Genomic DNA, 25005 nt, shown 5'->3' on the forward strand with positions numbered 1-25005 from the left:
AGCACTCAGGTATATTCTGAAGACAGAGCAAAAGAGATCAACTGATCAGAGACAAAATGGAGATTCAGCCCAGTCCCAGCCAGGGCTGGCTGAACACAAAAACTAAGTAAACCAGACAAAAACTCATATGAACAATAGCAGAGAAAACTTAGCTTTAGGAAGGCAGGAACCAAACTGGAAACCAGGAGCCAGAGTCAGGAAAAATCACCGGCAAGAAACTAGGGAGTCGCTTCAGAAACTCCTGATGTCCAATCGCAGTCCTCCTCCTCAGGTGGCCGGTCTCTGCCATTTAGATCAGCTTCATTACCTCCCTTCACCAACAGAGGGAGTCCAGATAGAGAACTCACTACTCCTCTGTCAGCACAGCCAGCTCCATAACCCTCACCAGAAGCCAGAGGCAAACCCGAAAATGAGCTCACAACAGCTCCCGCTGTGATTTGTCAACCAGAGAGGTTAAGCAGGTGAGTGAGGGCAGATTTTAATAGCCATGAAAGGGACCATTGTTTTTGGCCCCCCCCCGGCTACAAAAATCTGCCCCCAGACACCCCAGAAATGGCGCATCTATAAGATGTGCCAATTCTGGCACTTATCCTCTCTATTCCCATTGCCCTGTAGCGGTGGCGAATGGGTTAATATAACAAAGTGTTAATGTCACCATTCGATTGTAAGGTGACATTAAGCCGATTAATAATGGAGAGGTGTCAATAAGACACCTCTCCATTATTAACCCTATACTAAGAAACGGTTAAAAACCACGCACAGACATTAATTAAAAAGTTATTTAATGAAATAAATACCCCAAGTTTTTGACAAATTTTTATTAGTCTGGTAATCCCCAAAAAACCATGACCTGCAAAAAAAATAACATAAAAAATCACCAATATCCTTACCTCTCCGCCGTTCAGTCATGTCCCACGCTGCAATCCATCAGAAGGGGTTAAATAGTTTGCAATGAGGACCGGTGCTAATGCGACCAGCCCCACTGTAAACTACTACTAAATGAATTGATTCAGCTCTGCGCAGCCTCAATGGCTTCCTGTAGATGATCTAATTACCGTGGGAAAGTTTCTGACTTTTTTTCCACGGTCATTAGTTCATTCACAGATCAGCCGGGGACTCCCCGCAGCCTCAGTGACGTCAGCAGGAGTCCCCCGGCTGATCTGTGAATGAACTAATGACTCACTCACTCACCTGCTTAACCTCTCTGGTTGACAAATCGCAGCGGGAGCCCACGCATTTTTTTTTTTTTACAACAAATTAACCCCTTAAAATAACACCTACACCTCCCAAATTTTGCATACAAACCCTCATCTAATTATTAGTCAGGGACATATAAAAAAAAATATGAAATGAAATGGTTTACTGTATGTAAACCATGTGTCATTACATGTCGGGTTGGGGAATGATTTGACAGAAGCCGGCAATTGAATTAGCAGCTATTCTGCTATGAAGAACTCTGTGAAATATAAATATATATATAAATATGTGTGTGTCTCAATGACATGTACTATATATATATATATATATATATATTCTATGTGTATATATCTATTCTTTCGTTTCTTTATTAAACCTGTCAGTGTGAGTTTACTGTATAGCGCACTGAATTGCCGGATTTTAAAAAAGACACCGGGTGCGTATTTCTCGCAAGTCACATGTGTGGTCCGTGTGTAATCCGTATTTTTAGCGCATGCTGCGATTGGAACGGACCGTAGAATACGGACGAGAAATATATGACTGTTGGGAGCTGCCCCATAGAGAATCATTTGTCCGTGTGTAATGCGTGCTTTTAACGCCTCTCACTCGTCCGTATTCCTCTGCAGTGTGACCCCGGCCTTACACTCACAGTGGATTGTGAAATATTTAGGAAAGAAGAAATTTCCACAAAATTTGTTGAAAACAAGCTTGAATTCAGTGAACTCTTTACTAACATTTCTGAAAGAATGGATCGTACTAAAGGCCAACTGCATGGCTAGGTAATGAATTTCCTACACCTGTGTGAATGAGACTGAATAAAAAAATAAAATAAATTCATTGATCAATGCATGTGTCCCAATACTTTTCTCCATTCACTGACTGGGGTCAGCATGGGCACCCTTACCAGTCGGTGGTTGCACAGCCCCATACATTGCAAGATTCAATACACAGTGTGTTCTGGAACCTTTCACATTAGCTCTTTTTTTCAGAAATCTATGCTTTAGCAACACTACTGTAAAATCACATCACATAAATTAGCCTTTAATTCATACATGTATAGTGCTTCTACAGAAGATCTACCAGTTCTCTAATGCTATGCTCTGTATAAACCTGCCCACCTCACTGATTGTCAGCTTTTTCTGCACACTGTGCATAGGCAGAAACCAATCAGTGGTGGTTACTATGGTATTTATCTAGTGAGAATCTCCTGTTGATAAAAAAGTGATTTTATCAGCCCTACAAGAAACTGTGTAAGTGGCACATCGCAGTAATTGGGGTTTCGGTCTGTACATTATGCTGCTCTCAAATTAAGTGGCATAAACCTAAATTCCAGATGCTCTTTTAAGGAATAAGAATGTCTACATAAACTGTACATATGTGTTTACATATTACACTTCCTATTAAATATGCATCACCGTATATATTATTTGCTTTAACAAGATATTGAGGGTCTGGAAAACTATTTTTAAAACTTTATCAACAGACGAGCAGTCTATAAAGCTGCATGAGAAAATCTACCATCTTATTTAAATGTCTTACATCATGGAGAGGAAATGCTGCCTTGTAAATTCCAGAATCCAGCAATTTGTTGATGCCAAATTTTTTAACATTATCCTTCACTGCATATTCAACACGAGACAGAATGAATTGAACCTGTAAATATGAAATCCCACAATTATTAAAATATCTAGAACATTGCTTCTAGAAAAACAGGATTTTGGCTGCTTACCGTAAAATCTGTTTCTCAGAGTCTTCATTGGGGGACACAGGAACCGTGGGTGTGTGCTGCTGTCACTAGGAGGTTGACACTATGCATGAAAAAAATGTTAACTCCGCCTCCACAGTATAAACCCCTCCGACAGGCTGTAGGACAATCAGTTAGTGAAAAAGCAGTAGGAGGAGACATTATCATGTAAGTCATCATATATTCATTACACGTAATAAAATCATGGGAGGGGGCGGTGTCCCCCAATGAAGACTCTGAGAAACAGAGTTTACGGTAAGCAACCAAAATCCTGTTTTCTCTTTCATCTCTTTGGGGGACACAGGAACCGTGGGACGTCCAAAAGCAGTCCCTGGGGTGGGAAAAGACAGAAACTTCCTTCAGGTCAGAGAACTCACCACTGCTGCCTGCAAGATTCTTCTGCCTAGGCTCGCATCCGCTGAAGCATAGGTTTGGACCTTCTAGAACCTTGAAAAGGTAAGCACGGACGACCATGTGGCAGCATTGCACAACTGCATGCCCTGTTGTGTACCGCCCAGGAGACACCCACCGCCCAGGTTGAATGGGCCTTGACCCCAGCAGGGGACACCCTGTCCTTTACCCGGTAGGCTTCCAGAATTGCCATTCTGATCCAGAGGGCAATTATTGCCTTAGAGGCCGGCAGGCCTGTTCTCACCCCATTGGGGATAACAAAGAGCAAGTCCGCCTTCCTGAAAGGAGCGGTCCTGGGCAGATAGATCCTTATCGCCCTGACCAGGTCTAGCTTATTCAAAGAATGCTCCAGAGGATGGGTTGGAGCGGGACAAAATGACGGAAGGATTATATCCTCGTTCAGGTGAAATGCCGTACCACCTTGGGAAGTTAGGAGGAGGCCACAAAACAACCTTGTCCTGGTGCATAATTAGAAATGGAGGATGACAGGACAATGCCGCTAATTTTGAAACACGCCTAATAGAGGTGAAAGCTACGAGAAATACCACCTTCCAGGACAACAAAGACATGGGAGCTTCCTGTAGGGGTTCAAAGGGTGAACCTGTCAAGGCTTCCAAGACCAAGTTAAGATCCCATGGAGCCACAGGGGATCTGTAAGGAGGGGCCGCATGTGCCACTCCTTGCAGAAAGGTCTTAACCTGTAAGCGGGAGGCCAAATTCTTTTGAAAAAGAATAGAGAGAGCAGATACCTGGCCTTTCAAGGAACTTAGGGCCAGACCGCAATCTAACCCTGCCTGGAGAAAAGCTAGGACAGATGGCAGGGAACAGGGCATAGGTGTGACGTGATTAGACTCACACCAGCCAAAATAGGCCTTCCAGGCTCTATAATAGACCCTGGAAGAGGAAGGCTTCCTAGACTGGATCATTGTATTAATGACTCGGTCCGAAAAACCCGCTTCTCTCAGTATTGTGGTTTCAACGGCCATGCCGTCAAATTGAGCAACCGAGAATTCCGGTGGTAAAACGGCCCCTAAGCCAGGAGATCTGGTCTGTTAAAACGGCCCCTAAGCCAGGAGATCTGGTCTGTCGGGGAGTCTCCAGGGGGTGCCTGTGAGAAGATTGATAATTTCTGCGAACCAGGCCCTCCTAGGCCAGTACGGGGCAATCAATATGACCGGCACCCCTTATGCCTTGATCTTCTTTAGCAGCCGGGGCAGGAGAGGAAGGGGAGGGAACAGGTAAGGGAGTCTGAACTGTGCCCAGGGAATGACCAGCGCGTCGACCCCTATTGCTAGAGGATTGCGGTATCTTGTGACAAACTGTTGGACCCTTCTGCTCTGTCGTGATGTCAGGAGGTCCACATCTGGAGTCCCCCATAGCTGGCATATCTGATGGAACACTTCCTGGTGTAAGGACCATTCCCCTGCCGCGAGCCCCTCCTGACTGAGGAAGTCGGCGGCCGTGTTGTCTGTGCCGGGAATGTAAACTGCCGAAATTGCGGTTTCTGCCCAGTTGAAGATTCTGGATACCTCGGCCAGTGCAAGGGGACTTCTGGTTCCCCCTTGGTGATTGATGTATGCCACCGCCGTGGCGTTGTCCGTTTGAATCCAGACTGGCTGGTTGTTGAGGTATCTTTCCCAATGTAGAAGTGCTAGAAAGACCACCCTCAGTTCTAGAATGTTGATTGATAGTGAGGATTCTTGCCTCGACCATCATCCCTGGACAGTCAGGTGGCAGAATACCGCACCCCAGCCTAGGAGACTGGCATCTAAGTTACTACCTGCCAGTGGACAGGGGGAAAAGGCCATCCCAGATGAACAAGGGGGAGGTCAGCCACCACTTGAGGGACTCCCTGGTCTGAATGGAAGGGAGGAAGGGGCGATCCAGCGAAGAGATGGACCTGTCCCACTGAAGGAGGATGTTACTCTGCAGTATTCTGGAACGGAACAGGGCAAAGGGTATTTCCTCTGAAGCTGCCACCATTCTTCCCAGGACTCTCATGGCAGCGCGAAAGGATAGAAGCCAGAATTTCAACAGAGCGAATTCCCTGCTGGAAGGTAATCCACTTTCTTTCTGGGAGAAAGACCCTTGAGCGGCGGGTGTCGATTACCATTCCTAAGAGTTCTAGGCGTTGTGTTGGCGTTAGGTGGGATTTCTCCCTGTTTATGATCCAACCAAACCGGGAGAGCGTGTTTAAAACTACTGCTAGATTTTCCTAGGCCTGAGCGAAGGAGGGCGCCATGACGAGAATATCGTTGAGATATGGTACCAATATTATGCCTCTGACCCTTAATATAGCTACCATCGCTGCCATAATCTTTGTAAAAATTCTGGGGGCTGTTGCCAGCCCAAATGGCAGGGCCACAAACAGGAAATGCTGCTTTTGGACAGCAAAACGCAGAAACCTCTGATGTCCCTGAAAAATGGGGACGTGTAGGTAGGCGTCCCGGATATCTATGGAACACAGGAATTCCTGATCCTCCATAGACATAATTACCGACCGAATCGATTCCATCCTGAAATGGCATAAGCGGACCCATCTGTTTAGCCTTTTGAGGTCTAGTAGGGGACGAATTGTGCGATCCTTTTTTGGTATCACAAACAGGTTTGAGTAAAAGCCGGTAAAACGTTCCTGCTCGGGAACGGGGATGATTACTCAAAAAAACCTACAGCCATAGCAGCGTCTTTTGGTGGCTGCGATAGAAAGAAGCGATCTCGCGGAAGCGCGTTGAAGTGTATCTTGCATCCTGTTGATACTGCCAGACATCTCTGAAGAGGAGAAGGCGGCTCCTAGTCTGGGAGAGGTACTGGGAAGGGAGTTGGACTGCCTGCTGGCGTCAGGCTGAAGTGGCTCTGCCCGGCCCTGACCTGGTAGCTCTGCTGTTGGAACTGCGGGAATGCCATGACGGGGTGGCCCGAAATGATACCTTCCTTGTTGTGAGTTCATTTTTCCCTTCACCATTGAGGTCTGATGACTTGGAGATTATTAATCCGGTCTCTTTTCGGTTGGCTCTTCCTGTCACATTTAAAATTCATAATGTGTTTCATAAGTCCTTGTTGAAGAGGTTTGTTGAACCAGTAGTTCCTGTGGTGGCACCTCCTGACCCTATATTGGTTGAAGGTAACATGGAATATGAGGTAGAGAAGATACTGGATTCCCGTCTGGCTAGATGACCAGACCTGGCTAGATGGCCAGTATTTGGTTAAGTTGAAGGGTTATGGTCAGGAGGATAATTCCTGGGTCTCTGCCTCTGATATTCATGCCGAAAGATTGGTGCATGCCTTTCATCGGGCTCACCCGGATCGCCCTGGTGGCATGGATGAGGGTTCGGTGACCCCTCCTCAAGGGGGAGGTACTGTTGTGAGTTCATTTTTCCCTTCACCATTGAGGTCTGATGAACTCCCTCCTCTGGTGAAGGAAGGTAGTGAGGCTGATTATCAAACACCTGGGCAGCTAGATGATGACTGGGTGACTGGAATTGAGGACTGGATATAAGACTGCCGACGCCCTTCTTCCTGGCTGGTGATTTTCCTGCTGGATTCTTGGAGACCAGTCTGATTCCTGCATCTCAAAGCTAAGTTTTTCTGCTCTGCTTTGTACTCTTCAGTTTTGTTTTTGTTTTGCCTTGTTTTTTGGGAGTTCTACCATCCCCGGCCGGGGGTGAGCTGTATTCCATTTTTGTCTCTGATATGTTGATCTTTTGCTTTGTCTTCAGAATATACCTGAGTGCTGATATAGTCTTTTGAAGCCTAGCGACTTCAGGGCCTGTTTTTCCTATCAGTCGGTTGGCTCATTTTGATAGGGTTTTTGCGGATGGCAGACAGCAGCTTTCCTATCCTGTCCTATGTAGTTAGCTTGGGCCCCATCATTTGCTCAACCTATCTTTCTATCTGTGTTAGTGTTTTCATCTTGCTTCACCGTCATTATATGTTGGGGGCTGCCTATTGCTTTGGGGTCTGCTCTGGGGCAGTTTAGTTTTTCCCCTTTCTGTCTTTAGGCTATCTAGTTCTCCGGCTGTGATCGAGGGGTCTAGGGCACCGTAGGTACCCCCCACGGCTACTGCTAGTTGTGGTGGATAGGTCCAGGGGTCTGCAATCCGATAGCTGCCAAAATCTCTGGTTTTTCTGGACTTAGCTGGTATTTTGTTTTTTCCTCCTTCGGTGACTCGTCATAACAGAATCACCAGCCATACCGCAGATCCTAGGGTACTCAATAGCAGGAGAGAATTGTAAGGAGAAAAAAAAAAGAAAAAAAAAAGTGTCAGAATTTTTTTTTTTTTTTTTGTGTGCATTTTTTTTCCTCTATATCTCTGAGGCCGTAGGGGGAATTGTTCTCTCAATGGAGATGAAGCAATTGTCTGATCGTGTGGAGCAGCTCGCTGCTGAAGTGCGGGGAATTTCCGCCTATCTTGCTCATTCACATGCGGCTGAACCAAAGATTCCTACTCCTGATGTGTTTTTTGGGGATCGGTCTAAATTCTTGAATTTCAAGAATAATTGTAAATTATTTTTTGCCTTGAAGCCTAACTCGTCGGGGAACTCCGCGCAGCAGGTTAAAATTGTCATCTCTTTGCTGCGCGGCGATCCCCAGGATTGGGCGTTTTCTTTGAAACCTGATGATCCTATTCTGAATAATGTGAACGCATTTTTTCAAGCCTTGGGATTGTTGTATGATGAACCTAATGCTATTGATCAGGCTGAAAAGACCCTGTTGGCATTAAACCAGGGTCGGGATTCGGCAGAGTTGTACTGTCAAGAATTCCGAAAGTGGGCGGTCCTTACCACCTGGAATGATGGTGCCTTGGCAGCCCTCTTTCGGAAGGGTTTGTCAGAAACTGTAAAAGATACTATGGTGGGATTTCCTGTTCCCTCTGGTCTTGACGATTCTATGTCATTAGCCATTCAGGTGGATCGGCGTTTACGTGAACGCAAAACTACACGAGAGATGTTGCCACCTGTTGAACAAATGTCTGAACCTATGCAATGTGATAGAGTTTTGTCTAGGGCGCAACGTCAGGAGTTCAGAAGGCGTAATAAGCTGTGTTTTTTTTGTGGAGATGCCTCGCATATTATTTCTGTCTGCCCTAAACGAGAGAAACGTTGTGCACACACGTTTTCTGTGGGTGGTGTTCAACCTAAGTTTCTTCTGGCAATTACTCTGATCTGCTCCCTGTCCACTTTTTCCGCCAAGGCTTTTGTGGATTCAGGAGCAGCTCTTAACCTGATGGACTTGGATTTTGCTAAACGTTGTGGATTTCCTATGACACCTCTGCGGACGCCTATCCCTTTGAGGGGTATTGATGCTACTCCTTTGGCGAAGAATAAACCTCAGTTTTGGACCCAGGTGGTAATGCGGGTCGCCCCAGACCATCAAGAAAATTGCAGATTTTTGGTGTTGCATAATTTGCATGATACCATTGTTCTGGGGTTTCCCTGGTTGCAAATCCATAATCCAGTTCTGGATTGGAAATCTTTGTCTGTGGTGAGTTGGGGTTGTCGGTGTGCCCTTAGTGATGCTCCTATTTTCTCCACCTCTCCCCAGTCGCATGATGTTCCTGACTATTTGGCTGACTTTTATGATGTATTTAGTGAGATTGAGTCTGCGTCTTTGCCTCCTCATAGGAGTTATGACTGTGCAATTGAGCTGAACCCCGGGTGTAAATTCCCCAAGGGTCGGCTTGTCAATTTATCTGTACCCGAGCACGAGGCTATGCGATCCTATATTAAGGAGGCATTGGAGAAGGGTCATATTAGACCATCCTCTTCACCCTTAGGTGCTGTTTTTTTTTTCGTGGCTAAAAAGGATGGTTCATTAAGGCCTTGTATTGACTATCGTGCCCTCAACAAAATTACTGTTAAATATCAGTATCCGTTACCCCTGATTTCTGATCTATTCTCCAGAGTTAAAGGTGCTTGCTGGTTTACCAAGCTTGACCACAGGGGGGCGTATAATCTTATTCGCATTAAGCATGGCGATGAATGGAAGACGGCGTTTAATACTCCGGAGGGACATTTTGAGTACCTTTTCATGCCTTTTGGGCTCACTAATGCCCCTTCTGTCTTCCAGTGCTTCATGAACGATATATTCCGAGACTTTGTGGATAAATTTTTGATTATCTATCTGGATGATATTTTGATCTTCTCCAAGAATTGGGACTCTCATGTGGAACATGTTCGGACTGTGTTCTGGATTTTGAGGGAGAATTCTCTGTATGTCAAGGGATCGAAATGCCTTTTTGGGGTACAGAGGATTTCATTTTTCGGATTTATTTTGTCTCCGTCAACTATTGAAATGGACCCGGCCAAGGTACAGGCCATTTATGATTGGGTTCAGCCCACTTCTTTGAAGGCCCTCCAGAAGTTTTTGGGTTTTGCTAATTTTTATCGGAAATTTATAGCTAATTTTTCTGGTATTGCCAAGCCATTGACGGATTTGACTAGGAAGGGTGCTGATGTGCTGAATTGGTCTCCGGAAGCTCTTTCTTCCTTTCAGGAGCTGAAGCGAAGATTCACTTCTGCTCCGGTTTTGCGGCAACCTGATGTCTCACTCCCATTTCAGGTGGAGGTGGACGCTTCTGAGATTGGTGCAGGAGCGGTGTTGTCCCAAAAAGATCCTGTGACATCTAAAATGAATCCTTGTGCTTTCTTTTCCCGAAAGTTCTCCCCATCCGAACGTAACTATGATGTGGGGAATCGGGAACTGTTGGCCATGAAATGGGCATTTGAGGAGTGGAGACATTGGTTGGAGGGAGCCAAACACCAAGTCGTGGTCTTTACTGACCACAAGAATTTGATTTACCTGGAGTCGGCCAAGCGCTTGAATCCTAGACAGGCTAGGTGGGCCTTGTTTTTCACACGTTTTGATTTTGTGGTCTCTTTTCTTCCGGGCACTAAGAATGTCAAGGCAGACGCCCTCTCTAGGAGTTTCCTTGCTGATTCTCCTGTTGTGACTAAGCCTGCTACCATCTTAGGCGAGGGGGTAGTTCTTTCTGCCATCTCGCCCGATTTGAGACGTGCTCTGGAAGAGTTTCAGGAGGACAAACCTGAGCGTTGACCCAGTGGAAAGTTGTATGTTCCTGACCAGTGGAGGAAGAGAGTGATGTCTGAAGTTCATTGCTCTGCATTGGCTGGTCATCCAGGTATTTTTGGTACTAGAGATCTGGTGAGTCGGTCTTTTTGGTGGCCTGCCTTGTCTCATGATGTCAGGAATTTTTTGCAGTCCTGTGGGACTTGCTCCCGGTCTAAACCTTGTTCTCGCTCTAGTGGCTTGTTGATGCCTTTGCCGGTGCCCAGGAGGCCATGGACCCATATGTCAATGGATTTTATCTCTGATATGCCTGTCTCTCAGAGAATGACTGTTATTTGGGTGATTTGTGATAGATTCTCTAAGATGGTCCATCTTGTACCACTCCCTAAGTTGCCATCTTCCTCTGAGTTGGTGCCCTTGTTTTTGCAACAGGTGGTTCGCTTGCACGGGATTCCTGAGAACATTGTATCTGACAGAGGAGTTCAGTTTGTGTCTAGATTTTGGAGGACTTTCTGTTCCAAGCTGGGAATTCAGTTGTCCTTCTCTGCTTTTCACCCTCAGACCAATGGGCAGACGGAGAGAACAAACCAGACTTTGGAGTCGTATTTGAGATGTTTTATTTCTGCCGATCAGGATGATTGGGTTTCATTTTTGCCCTTGGCCGAATTTGCTTTAAATAATAGAGCTAGTTCTGCCACTTTGATGTCACCTTTTTTTTTGTAACTTTGGTTTTCACCCTCGATTTTCTTCAGGGCAGATGGAGCCTTCTGCCTGCCCAGGTGTTGACACTGTGGTGGAGAGAATGCACCAGATCTGGGACCAAGTAGTGGATAAGTTGTCTCTCTCCCAGGAAAAAGCCCAGCGGTTTTCCAACCGGCGTAGGACCGTTGGTCCCCAGTTTAAGGTGGGTGATATGGTTTGGTTGTCATCAAAAAATATCGCTATGAAGGTGGCTTCTCCTAAGTTTAAGCCTAGATTTATTGGACCTTACAAGATTTTGGAGATTATTAATCCGGTCTCTTTTCGGTTGGCTCTTCCTGTCACATTTAAAATTCATAATGTGTTTCATAAGTCCTTGTTGAAGAGGTTTGTTGAACCAGTAGTTCCTGTGGTGGCACCTCCTGACCCTATATTGGCTGAAGGTAACATGGAATATGAGGTAGAGAAGATACTGGATTCCCGTCTGGCTAGACGGAGACTCCAGTATTTGGTTAAGTGGAAGGGTTATGGTCAGGAGGATAATTCCTGGGTCTCTGCCTCTGATATTCATGCCAAAAGATTGGTGCATGGATTTCATCGGGCTCACCCGGATCGCCCTGGTGGCATGGATGAGGGTTCGGTGACCCCTCCTCAAGGGGGAGGTACTGTTGTGAGTTCATTTTTCCCTTCACCATTGAGGTCTGATGAACTCCCTCCTCTGGTGAAGGAAGGTAGTGAGGCTGATTATCAAACACCTGGGCAGCTAGATGATGGCTGGGTGGCTGGAATTGAGGACTGGATATAAGGCTGCCGACGCCCTTCTTCCTGGCTGGTGATTTTTCTGCTGGATTCTTGGAGACCAGTCTGATTCCTGCATCTCAAAGCTAAGTTTTTCTGCTCTGCTTTGTACTCTTCAGTTTTGTTTTTGTTTTGCCTTGTTTTTTGGGAGTTCTGCCATCCCCGGCCGGGGGTGAGCTGTATTCCATTTTTGTCTCTGATCTGTTGATCTTTTGCTTTGTCTTCACTATATACCTGAGTGCTGAGTCTTTTGAAGCCTAGCGACTTCAGGGCCTGTTTTTCCTATCAGTCGGTTGGCTCATTTTGATAGGGTTTTTGCGGATGGCAGCCAGCAGCTTTCCTATCCTGTCCTATGTAGTTAGCTTGGGCCCCATCATTTGCTCAACCTATCTTTCTTTCTGTGTTAGTGTTTTCATCTTGCTTCACCATCATTATATGTTGGGGGCTGCCTATTGCTTTGGGGTCTGCTCTGGGGCAGTTTAGTTCTTCCCCTTTCTGTCTTTAGGCTATCTAGTTCTCCGGCTGTGATCGAGGGGTCTAGAGCACAGTAGGTACCCCCCACGGCTACAGCTAGTTGTGGTGGATAGGTCCAGGGGTCTGCAATCCGATAGCTGCCAACCTCTTTTTTTTCTGGACTTAGCTGGTATTTTGTTTTTTCCTCCTTCGGTGACTCATCATATCACTTCCTCCTATGTCTCGGTGCTTGCGACCTCTGCAGGCCCTGAGCATAAGTGCCTGTCGCTGGGGTACGGCGAAAGGGCTGAGCCCTACGTTTGAAAACATATCGACTAGGTTTGGCCTGAGGGAGAAGGGAGCTTGTATCCCCCGTTGCATCCTTAATGATTTGACCTAACATTGACCCAAAGAGCAGGGTGCCCTGAAACAGCAGATTGGTCAGTGATTTCTTTGAGGACAAATCAGCCTGCCAAGGCTTTAGCCAGACCGTCCGCCGGATGGCTACCATGTTACTGGATGCTTGAGCTGCGCAAGACGCAGCATCCAGGGCTGCCGATACCATATACCTCCCGGCATGAGAGATTTGATCTGCAAACTCCGCCAGTTCCACTGGTGGTGCCCCGGCCAATATGCCCTGTCTAAGCTGTTTGGCCCATTCTGTAACAGACTTAGCTACACAGGCTGAGGTGAAGGCTGGACACAATGTAGCGGCTGCTGCCTTAAAGGCGTATTTTGCCAGGGATTCTATCCTCGTATCATTGGGATCTTTTAGGGCTGCCCCACTGGCGAGTGGGAGGACTGTATTGGTAGCGAGTCTGGACACTGGTGGATCCACCGAAGGGGAGGCGGACCAGTTGGCGGTGAGATCTCGAGGGAAGGGATATAGAATCCCAAAACAATTCCCTCTCTGAAACCGCCGGTTGGGTTTTCCCGTTCCCTGGCCAACACTTCCTCAAAATCCTTGTGGGAGGCAAAGACCCTAGAGGGGGACTTATGATGCTTAAATGAAAAAACCTGATCATTAGGTTTTGATGTGGTGTCCCCAATGTTAAAAGTCTCATTGACTGCGGCAATAAGGCCCTGAACCAAATCCTTGACCTGGGACTGTTCTGGTCCGTACTCAGAACCCTCCTCTGAGTGTGACTCTGATAATGCCTTGCCTGATTCAGGGGATGAGGACCGGGAGGAGGCAGACGGCCAGAGGAATTCTGGTGGTGAGATGGAGTGAGAAGGGGACCTGGGTTGGTGGTCCTGTCTAAACCTTTTACGGCCTCTAGAAGGCCCAAAAGGAGGATCCTTTGGTTCTCCTGTGTCCACTGGAGTCTGAAGTGGCAATCTGTTAAGCACCGTTACCAAGGTCTGTGATACCTTGGTAAGGTCGGCCACGGACTTAGATAAGGAAGAGGCCCACCCTGGACATTCGCTGTCTCCCGTGGTGATGGATGGCCCCTAGAGGTCGCTAGAGAGCATGTGCAGCCCCCCCGCTTTGCCTGTCAGAGCTCCCTCATTACCCCTGGAGCAGGAGGAACTCCTGCTCCAGGGGTAATGGGGGAGCTCTGACAGGCAAAGCGGGGGGGGGGCTGCACGTGCTCTCTAGCGTAGGTGACACCGTAGGTTTGCTGCAATCTGAGCATAGTGGCGAGGTCTGACCTGAAGGAAGCCTGACATTTGCATTTGGTACATACAAAATATTTGACCAAGGTCACTGAAGCGGATGAGGAGTAGGACTGCTCTCCCTTGGGCATACTGGTGCCGACCGTCGGGGGTAGAGAGCGGAGTGAGGGGGCAACCTGTAGTGCAGTACTCACATACCCACGACCTGTGTCCCCACCGCAGCTGCCGCCCGAAGGCTGATGAGAGAGAGAGTGAGGTGAACAGCCCTGCCTAGAAGCCTTATGAAATCCCCGCCCGGAAGTGTTGGGCGGGGCCCTGCTCTGGCCTCCTGGAGCACCAAGATGGCGCTGGTACAGGAAGAGGAAGCTGGGGGCGGAGCCTGCCGGGAGCTGGAATCTGGTGTCGGCCGTGCTGGGCTCCTGCTGGAGGCCAGGGCCATAACGCTGCCACGGGAAGAGGCTAGAACCGTGCTGCACCGCGTTCTTGAAAGTAAGTGTTGGCTCTTAAACTAAGTATAGAGCCATGTGCTGCAAGCCCGAGTGCTGATTACAGCGGTCACATTCAGCCAGAGCGGCTGGTGAGCAGATCATATAACGCTGCAGCCTCTTACCTCCAGTTCACCCCCGTAACAGGGGTCGGTTTACCTGCATGAAAAGATTGCTGTCCCAAACCTTTTCTGCAGGCGTCTCTCTCGATCATCAGGCTCTGGTGGGCGAGTGATGGGAGACGAAGGTCAGGACCAGGAGTTGCCACCAGAACACGAGTCCTGTGTTAGGGGATAGGGTCCTGCCCGCAGGATTCATGAGGATACGGGGTGGCAGTACACGCGGTACTCATAATCCCAGTGAGGGAATACAGATGTAGCATATCTACTCTGTATCCCTTCATGGTTACCTGAAAAGGAACGACGCACATTGAGGTAGGCATGGGTCTGCGAGAGACCTCTGTCCACCTCCTGCTGACACTAAGCAAAAACTGATTGTCCTACAGCTGGTCAGAGGGGTGTATACTGCAGAGGCGGAGTTAACATTTTTTTCATGCATAGTGTCAACCTCCTAGTGACAGCAGCACACACCCACGGTTCCTGTGTCCCCCAATGAGACGAAAGAGAAATAACTTTTGTACTCATGCAAAACAATAACAGATATATACCCCAAAATTAGGTAGGCACTCCTTAATGGGGAGTTTAGCAATTTAATGTTACACTGTGTAGCAAATCAAAATAAAAAAAAAGTATTAGGCAGGAGTCGCACTACCGTATAACATGGTTGAGTGATGTGTGATGAAACATCACATAGCACTCGGCTAATTGTTATACTATGGGGCAGCCCAGATCTGCGAATATTTTCTCATGACGATTCGGCATGAGAGAACAATCACAGCATGCTGCAATTGGCAGTGAGATTCGGCTTACTGGCACCTATATAAGTCTATGGGTGAGAGTGAAACATCGCACTGCACTCTGATATCACCCAGTGCAGTCCAATATGTCAATTTAGGAGATGGAGAAATGACCTTTTCCATCTTTTCCACACCTGTGCTGCGATTCTTTCATGCGAGAGAAACGCAGCACAGTAGCATGACCCTCAGCTCACACTCGCAGCAGAGCTCTCGCATCGGATGATTCCAGCCCTATAAGATAAGTACCTAAATTATTTTTAAGTATTTAATAACACTTAGATTTTAATAGCTGACATGAAGCTGCAATATTATTTTAAATCTGTGGACAATATTAGAAACAAAACATGTCATACTTTAAGCGAACCAGGCAGCTGAATCATAAATCAAAGTGTCATCAGAGCAGCTCTTCCTCTTTTGGGCTGCTCTGTTGAAGTGGCGCGATTGACAACGTCATGCTGATTAACAGCTGGATTCCTGCTATCAAGCAGCGGGGAACTGGCTGTCAATCATCACAATATCAGCAGTCATGCCCCATCAGCAAAGCAGAGCGAAAGAGAAGCCACTGCTCTGTTAAAGTGATGTCAGTGGAAGCCGAAGGAGCGGTCACACCCTGTCATGGCAAAGATCTGAGCTAAGCTGCTAGTTCTTATGTTCTTAGCAAAAAATTAATAAAGTCCTGGATAACCACTTTAAACTCTAAGTTCTGTATTTTCCTAAAATGTGGCATTTTAGAGAAATGAACATCTGTCTGGAACCAAGCAGCTCAGGTGAGTAGTCCAAGAGGACAGTTTGAGTGATAGGTCTCCATGTGTTTTGTGAAGCAGTGACCGGGTATCATATGCGAGGGTCGCTACATGTCCCCCAGGATGCGCACAGACGCGTATTGAGACCACTGGAGTGCATTGCAGTCACAGGCATAGCTGTGATTGCAATGCAAAACAAAATTAAGTGTTTGTCTTGGGCAGGCTATTTATCCAAGGCAGATTTAAGAAAACCTGCCATGAGCTTTTATTTTTTTAAGCGGACTACAGGATGGTAGTGAGGCGGTCCGCTTCCTTCCCAGCCAGGTCTTCCAAGTGGCCTACGGCCAAAAGGTTCCTTGTAAAAACCCTGTAGCAGAGAGTTGGGTGTGTCAGTTTTGGTTTGCAGGCGTGCAGAGCAGGAGACTCTGCAGAGCTCAGCCGTGTGAAGCAACACAGAGCCAAGCGGAGCCAAAAGGCCTGGCACCCCTCAGAGTACACAGCGGTGCAGTCACCCACACTGAACGGTTGCGGATACGGACTGTCTTGTTCCCGACTGCGATCCAGAGGATACTATTTGTTTTCTCTTTGTGAGTACGCGGACCATTAAAAGAGACTTTGTTTTGAACTTTCCTCGATCACTGCATGTCTGTCACACTGCACCAACCCGCTGCACTACAGTATATAGGAAGAGATTTGTCACTCAAGAGAAAAGCTGGATGGGTAAAAATAAGTTTTATTAATCTGGTTTTGATTTTTTTGCACCAACTTTATTATTCTAGTCCATCTGCAAGTCAATTTTATATCTACTCGCATGTTTGTCTTTTGTTGCAAAATTTGGCGCGGTTTCACTCCAGTCCCCCCCACATGTATTTTCGAATTGTGTCTCTTTCAAGTGTAAAAAGAAAGCTATTGGTTTTTACACTTGACAAAGACACTATTCCGGCATGGAACCAAGTTGTGGAATAAACACTGCTTCTTTAGATTATTGGATCAATGATCTTCATTTCAATCAGAGCAGCACAAAACCATGAACTGTCTTTTCCTTCAAACTGCTTTTTTTGCGAGTTTACACCTATTACCCCTAGTATGGGAGTCATCAGTTCTATGTTAGTTCTCATTGGACATTATTTTGCATAAGGGGCTCAACAAGAAAACTAGTAAGGAGAAGTAGAGAAGGGCAAGCAAAGTGGGAGAGCCCCAGAAGTAATTTGTATTCTTTGAAAGACACTAGGTGCTAAACTGCAGATTATGGGGTTCTGTTCCTTTCACTTCACATCAACGATAAGGAGTTTGAGTGGCGTGGCCACCAATTCTTTCTAAGTCCACAAAGCTGACGGAAAGTGGCTCTGTGAACTTGGCTAACATTGGCACTCCCATAGACAATGAATGGAGAAGAGATATTGATAATTCCACTCCACTTCATTCAGGGAAAACCCGGCAGGGCCTTAGTCTCTAAATTTATTGGTATCCCAGATATCACGACCACAGTGATCAATAAATTATGGAAGATATGGATAGGGGATAACTGACAATCACAGTATAACCTTTTCATGCCTTACTAAATCCACAATTTAAAGTTTACTTACAATGCGGCTTCGAGTAGCTGGAGTAAAGAAGGTATCGTTGCTTTCTATGTGAAAGTTTGATATGCGATCCTTTTCAAATGGAGCAGTGAAATATTCTTGTTCAGGCTTTATTACATCTTCACTTATGGTAAAAATCTTGGTAAACCAATTGAAAGCCGAATGTCTTTGCCTTAGATCATTGGGCTGTATAGGCAGTTTGATATGCATCACTTCAGCATATGTACACAGGACCTCCCATGGCGCATGTACCTTCACAAACACTAGTCCATCATCAGAAACCTAAATAGAAATTTGTAACATATACAGAATTATTCCGCACAAAGAAGAATACTAAATAATGCCTTGAGAGGGGCTAACATCAAAAAATGACCTACTCTTTAAATCACGTTTTTAGTTGAATGTATATATTTTTAAATACTGGCAATGTCTTTTTTTTACATAGCATGATCTGTATGAAAACTAAAAAAGTAGAAATCTTGCAGTTTTCACACTGACAATCAAAACTTTTATTAAGACTCCAACTTCCAGCTGTTTCAGGAAACAACACATGTACATAGCCGCAATAGTTGGATCCGGACCATATCTTTTGTATTGAATTATCTAATAAGCCTGTGCAAATTTCATTGTGATGGGAGGGGGGAGCAGGGTCAACTGTGACATCACATATTGCAATTTGTGGATCCTGTGTTATTAGCTGTACAGTTGTTTGAAAATGTGTTTGCTCCCTTCCTATTCTTTTGCATGTTTGTCAAACTTAAATGTTTCCGATCACCAAACAAATTTAAATATTAGACAAAGATAACACAAGTAAACACAAAATGCAGTTTTTAAATTAAGGTCTTCATTATTAACTCCTTCATGACCGGATATTTTTTCGGTTTTGTGTTTTCGTTTTTCGCTCCCCTTCTTCTCAGAGCCATAGCTTTTTTACTTTTCCGTCAATATGGCCATGTGAAAGCTTGTTTTTTGCGGGACAAGTTGTACTTTTGAACGACACCATTGGTTTTACCATGTCGCTTACTAGAAAATGGGAAAAAAATTCCAAGTGCGGTGAAATTGCAAAACAAAGTGCAATCCCACAACTTGTTTTTGGCTTGGCTTTTTTACTATGTTCACTAAATGCTAAAGCTGACCTGCCATTATGATTCTCCAGGTCATTACAAGTTTGACACCAAACAATTCTAGGTTCTTTTTTATCTAAGTGGCGAAAAAAATTCCAAACTTTGTTAAAGGAAAAAAAAAAAATTACGCTATGGGTATCGGAAAATGGCGCGTCTCCATTTTTCGTAATCTCGGGTTGGGTGCGGGCTTATTTTTTGCAGGCCGAACTGACGTTTTTAATGATACCATTTTGATGCAGATACGATTTTTTTATCGCCAGTTATTGCATTTTAATGCAATATCGCTACGACCAAAAAAACGTAATTCTGGTGTTTTGACTTTTTTTCTTTCTACGCCCTTTAGCGATCAGGTTAATACTTTTTTTTATTGATAAATCGGGTGATTCTGAACGCTGTGATACCAAATATGTGTATGTTTGATTTTTTTTATTGTCTTATTTTTATTGGGGTGAAAGGGGGGTGGAATTGATTTTTTTTTATATTTTCAAAAACATTTTTTTTTTCCTTTTGGCATGCTTCAGTAGTTTCCATGATAAACTAGAAGCTGCCACAACCCGATCGGCTCTGCTACATAGAGGTGATGGTCAGATCGCCTCTATATAGCAGAATTGCTTACTTGCTATGAGCGCCGAACACCGGGTGGCGCTAACAGCAAGCTGGCACTGACAAACATAGAGGTCTCCAGGAGTCCTATGGTTGTCATGCCAATGAACCGGTGACCCGCGATCACGTGACGGGGGTCACCGGTGGGCAGGTTTCCGGACCAATGGCCGAAAGCCCGAGTTAAATGCTGCTGTCAGCTTTTGACAGCGGCATTTAACTAGTTAATAGCCGTGGGTGGATCGCGATCTACCCGCGACTATTCCGGGCAGATATCAGCTGTTCAAATCTGTTGACATGTCCAGCAAAAGATGTGGGCTCAGCGCCGAAGCCCACATTAAAGGGAGGGAGTCCAGCGTCGGCGTACTATTACGCCTGACGTCAGAAAGGGGTTAAAGAAGTTGTCCACTACGTTTACATTGATACCCTATTCTTGGGAAGAGGAGTTCATATTCTCTAGCCACCATCAGGCCTGATTACTGCCACACCTGTTCAAGAAATCACTTAAATAGGACCTTTTATTATTAGAAGAAAAAGAAACCCAAACCTACAGGACCCTGTGTGAAAAAGTGATTGCCCCTAAACCTAAATAAATGGATGGGCGATCCTTAGGAGCAACAATTGCAATGAAGCATTTGCGATAAATGGCAATGAGTCTTTTACAACGTTCTGAAGGAAATCTAGCCCACTCATCTTTGCAGAATTGTTGCATTTCAGCTACAGGGGCAGCAGTGAGACAACGCTGCCATCTTCTATGGGTAAGCTGAGTTAACTCTTTATGACTTATGAGTCTGGTGACTTTTGTTACTATATGTATATTGATTGTTCACCAGGCTGGTGAACAATCAATATACATATAGTAACAAAAAGTCACAAAAGTAACAAAAGTCACAAAAGTAACAACTTTGTTGTTTATGTATTACTTCTATTTACTACATGTTCGTCATATGTTCCCACTCACCCTTGGTTACTCAGTCGCCTGCTCTCTCCTTGCTGTACCAGTTTGTTTCCTCATCTTTATCTCCTCTCTGTGCCATATTGTATGATACATTTTGATACCTTCATATGTGATATTGCTTAATACTAAAATAACTTTTTTTTTTTAATATCTTTGGTGGCGTTTCTGTACTCCGTTCTCTAGGTATGTGTAATGTTTACAAGCACGAACCGCCTTTTTAAGGTCATGCCACAGCATCTCAATCGGATTAAGGACAGGACTTTGACTAGCTCACTCCAAATTCTTAATTTTGTTTTTCAAAAGCCATTTAGAGGTTGGACTCGCTGATGTGTTTTCGATCATTGTTCTGCTGCATAACCCAACCAAACTGTGCTTCAGCTTGAGGTCACAAACAGACAGCCGGATATTCTCCATCAGGATTTTTGGTAGACAGCAGAATTCAAGGTTCCATTTACCACAGCAAGTCTTCCAGGTCTTGAAGCAGCAAAACAGCCCAAGACCATCACACTACTACTGCCATCATATTTTACTGTTAGTCTGATGTTCCTTTTCTGAAATGCTGTTACTTCTACACTAGATGTAATCAGACATACACCTTCCAAAATGTTCTACTTTTGGCTCGTCAGTCCACAGAGTTTTCTCCCAAAAGTCTTGGGGATCATCAAGATGTTTTCTGGCAAAATTGAGATTAGCCTTTATGTTCTTTTTTCTCAGCAGTGGTTTTCGTCTTGGAACTCTGCTATGCAGGCCATTTTTGTCCAGTCTCTTTGCTATGGTGGAGTCATACACACTGACCTTAACTGAGACAAGTGAGACCTGCAGTTCTTTGGATGCTGTTGTGGGGTCTTTTGTGACCTCCTTATTGAGTCGTTGCTGCGGTTTTGGGGTAATTTTGGTCTGCTGGCCACTCCTGGGAAGGTTCACCACTGTTCCATGTTTTTTCCATTTGTGGATAATGGCCCTCACTGTTGTTCACTGGAGTCCCAAAGCTTGAGAAATGACTTTCTATCCTTTTACAGACTGATAGATCTCAATTACTTTGTTTCTCATTTGTTCCAGAATTCCTTTGGATCACAGCATGATGTCTAGGTTTTGAGGAGCTTTTGGTCTACTTCACTTTGATAAACCACAGTTAATTTATGTTTTAAGGGGGCAATCACTTTTTCACACAGGGCCCTCTAGGTTTTGTTTTCTTTTTCTCTTAGTAATAAAGACCTTCATTTAAAAACAGCATTTTGTGTTTACTTGTGTTAACTTTGTCTAATAATTAAATTTGTTTGGTGATCTGCAAAATTTAAGTGTGACACCACGCAAAACAATAGGAAATCAGGAAGGGGGCAACATTTTTTTACACAACTGTATGTTTTCACTTACAGACAGCAAGCAGCGATTTTGATAGTGGTGAGGAATATAAGCACAAAGTAATATAGCTTTCTCTTATACAATTACACTATAAAGCTTTAATTACATCCATTTGAAAAAAAAAATAAAAGCCCCTTTAGTGTGCATCTTAATCTAGGTTCCGATTTTTTACAGTGCACATGCCTGAATTAACTCTATATACACTGTGTTCCAAATTATTAAGCAAATTATATTTTTCTCTGATTTTCCTAAATAGTCGGTACAAATGACAGTCAGTCTAATAAAAGTCATCACTCGTTAGAGTATACATCAAATTTTATTGAAGAAACCTCTCAATGATAACAGTATAATCTCCAAAATGAATAAAAACTCAAATTGCACTGTTCCAAATTATTAGGCACATTAGAATTTCTAAACATTTGATCTGTTTTAAAGAACTGAAAATGCTCATTTGTGGAATTTGCAGCATTAGGAGGTCATATTCACTGAACAAAAAAGCTATTTAACTTCAAAACATCCTAACAGGCCCAGTTACATGTTAACATAGGAACCCTTCTTTGATATCACCTTCATAATTCTTGCATCCATTGAAATTGTGAGTTTTTGGAGAGTTTCTGCTTGTATTTCTTTGCATGAAGTCAGAATAGCCCCCCAGAGCTGTTGTCTTGATGTGAACTGCTTCCCACCCGCATAGATCTTTTGCTTGATGATACTCCAAAGGTTCTCCATAGGGTTGAGGTCAGGGGAAGATGGTGGCCACACCATGAGTTTATCTCCTTTTATGCCCATAGCAGTCAATGACTCAGAGGTATTCTTTGCAGCATGAGATGGTGCAGTGTCATGCATGAAGATGAATTTGTTCCTGAAGGCATGTTTCTACTTTTTATACCATGGAAGACAGCTGTCAGTCAGAAACTCTATATACTTTGCAGAGGTCATTTTCACACCTTCAGGAACCTTAAAGAGCCCTACCAGCTGTTTCCCCATGATTCCGGCCCAAAACATGACTCCTCCACCTCCTTGCTGATGTCGCAGCCTTGTTGGGACATAGTGGCCATCCACCAACCATCCACTACTCCATCCATCTGGACCATCCAGGGTTGCTCGACACTCATCAGTAAACAAGACTGTTTGAAAATTAGTCTTCATGTATGTCTGGGCCCACTGCAACCATTTCTGCTTGTGAACACTGTTTAGGGGTGGCCGAATAGTAGGTTTATGCACCACAGCAAGCCTTTGAAGGATCCTACACCTTGAGGCTCGAGGGACTCCAGAGGCACTAGCAGCTTTAAATATCTGTTTGCTGGTTTGTAATGGCTTTTTAGCAGCCACTCTCTTAATCCGATGAACTTGCCTGGCAGAAACTTTCCTCATTCTGCCTTTATCAGCACAACATGTCTGTGCTCAGAATCAACCACAAATCTCTTAACAGTACGATGATCACGTTTAAGTTTTTGGGAAATATCTAATGTTTTCACCTCTTGACCAAGGCATTGCACTATTTGATGCTTTTCAGCAGCAGAGAGATCCTTTTTCTTTCCTAAATTCCTTGAATCCTGTGCCCTGCTTAATAATGTGGAACATCATTCTTAAGTAGTTTTCCTTTAATTGAGCTCATCTTGTAAACTAATTATCAGAGGCGTTTGAGATTGATTTCAGTGATCCAAAGAGCCCTGATACACAATACCATCTATGAGTTTATTTGAAAAACAAAAAATTACATCTTTAGGACACTTAAATCCAATTTGCATAATAATTTGGAACACAGTGTAGTAGAGTATCCATAGACTAAAACAGTCAAAATAATGTTGTCAGTCAGGTTTACGTCATAGCATTTTTTTGGGATGTAGTGATCCCCACCCCCCAAAAAAAAGCATATAAAACATATGTTTTTTCTCCATTCTTCTCAGTTGGAAACACACCGTAACATATACATATAACAGTACATTTCAATATGTGTAAAATGTAAACGCTTACTTGTCTGTACCAAAGGAGAAAAATAATAATAAAAAGAATGCAGAAAATGCATATAGACATAGATGGATGTATGATTCTAAATTCAGATAGACATTATTCTATGTCTGTAGCACACTGACATACACTTTTGACTTGTACATCAAGTTTTACGCATCCTTATTAAGTGCTCTGCATGTAAACCATAACGCACAGACCCCCACAGGTCCCAGGTGCCCCTATAAGGCTGCCAGTCTGTGCATCGCAGTCCAAATATGAATAACAAAACACGGATATGTGAAACCTGCAGCAGGCTCTGCTTAAAGTTTAGAAACTTTATTGCAGATGTCATCATTATGCCAGAAATTGATGTATCCTATTACAAGTTAACAGAGTCTTCGGGTATTTGTTGTATAATGAATATGGGAAAATGCTATGGCTTCAGCAAGTTTAAAATGTCCTAAAATAGAAAACTACAATGTAATACCCATTTCTGTTTTAACTTGTATCGAATTTGAAGTTTCTACAAAATACCCTTATTGTTCCTATTCATAAATACCACAAGAGGAAACCTAAGGCTAACGTCACCTTTTCTTTTTATTGCGGAAGCACATTAAAAGGAGAAATTACATAAAACATTTTATTATAGTGATTCACACTTTCTATAATTTAAAAAAAAATCTTTTCATCAAGTTTTTGATTCCATGTGTCCACCATGATGCTGCAGATAACGTGCGCTCAATTTGTTTTAAATCTATATAATGAATATGATATTTAATGGTAGGAAGACCACTTTACATGGTGGCCAGACACAAATAAAAATCTCTGATACTAGAAGCTTAAAGAATAACTAAACTTACTGCCTGATTTTCCATATAAAGCAGGCACTTAGATTGCTTGCAGATATGGGGACTGTGTGGATCCTAGGTTACTGCGCGACTGGTGGCATTCTCAGGACCTGCAAAACCTCATTGAGTTGCAGGCAATACAATTGCCTGCTAAATGTGAAAATTTAGGAAGAAAGTTTAGAAACTCTTTAATGGATGGAATGCAACAAATGGAATTTAGAAACTTACAGATTTCGTTGCCTCTAGCTGTAAGCCATTTCTCATAAGACCGGACTCGTAGGCCTGACGCTTTTTCTGCAAAGAGAACATAAATAAGGAGAATTTCAGTACATGGGAACGGCAGCAGTCTTAAGACATTATCAAGCTAAAAATATCTATTGAATATTGCCGATCGTGCACTGAAGAAGAGCTGGTTTTAAAGAGAACCTGTCAGAACAATTTTGTAATTTAAAGTAAAGACATTACAAAATTGTGCTGACGGGTTCTT

At 44.3% G+C, this 25005-nt stretch overlaps 1 protein-coding gene across 2 annotated transcripts in view; it reads right to left on the minus strand.

Moving 5' to 3' along the window:
• The window catches only part of ANO6 (anoctamin 6), a 217143-nt gene that overhangs the window by 102637 nt on the left and 89501 nt on the right, over positions 1-25005 (minus strand). For both annotated transcript variants that reach the window (XM_073554250.1, XM_073554251.1), the window contains exons 4-6: positions 24747-24812; positions 17677-17955; positions 2737-2850 (exon numbers count right to left, since the gene is read on the minus strand). In XM_073554250.1, coding sequence (XP_073410351.1) covers positions 2737-2850; positions 17677-17955; positions 24747-24812 — 459 coding nt within the window. The remainder of the gene's footprint in view (positions 1-2736; positions 2851-17676; positions 17956-24746; positions 24813-25005) is intronic.

The sequence above is a fragment of the Dendrobates tinctorius genome, unplaced genomic scaffold (assembly GCF_039654945.1).
Source record: "Dendrobates tinctorius isolate UK_male_01 unplaced genomic scaffold, ASM3965494v1 ptg000209l, whole genome shotgun sequence".
In the NCBI taxonomy this organism is placed as follows: Eukaryota; Metazoa; Chordata; class Amphibia; order Anura; family Dendrobatidae; genus Dendrobates; species Dendrobates tinctorius.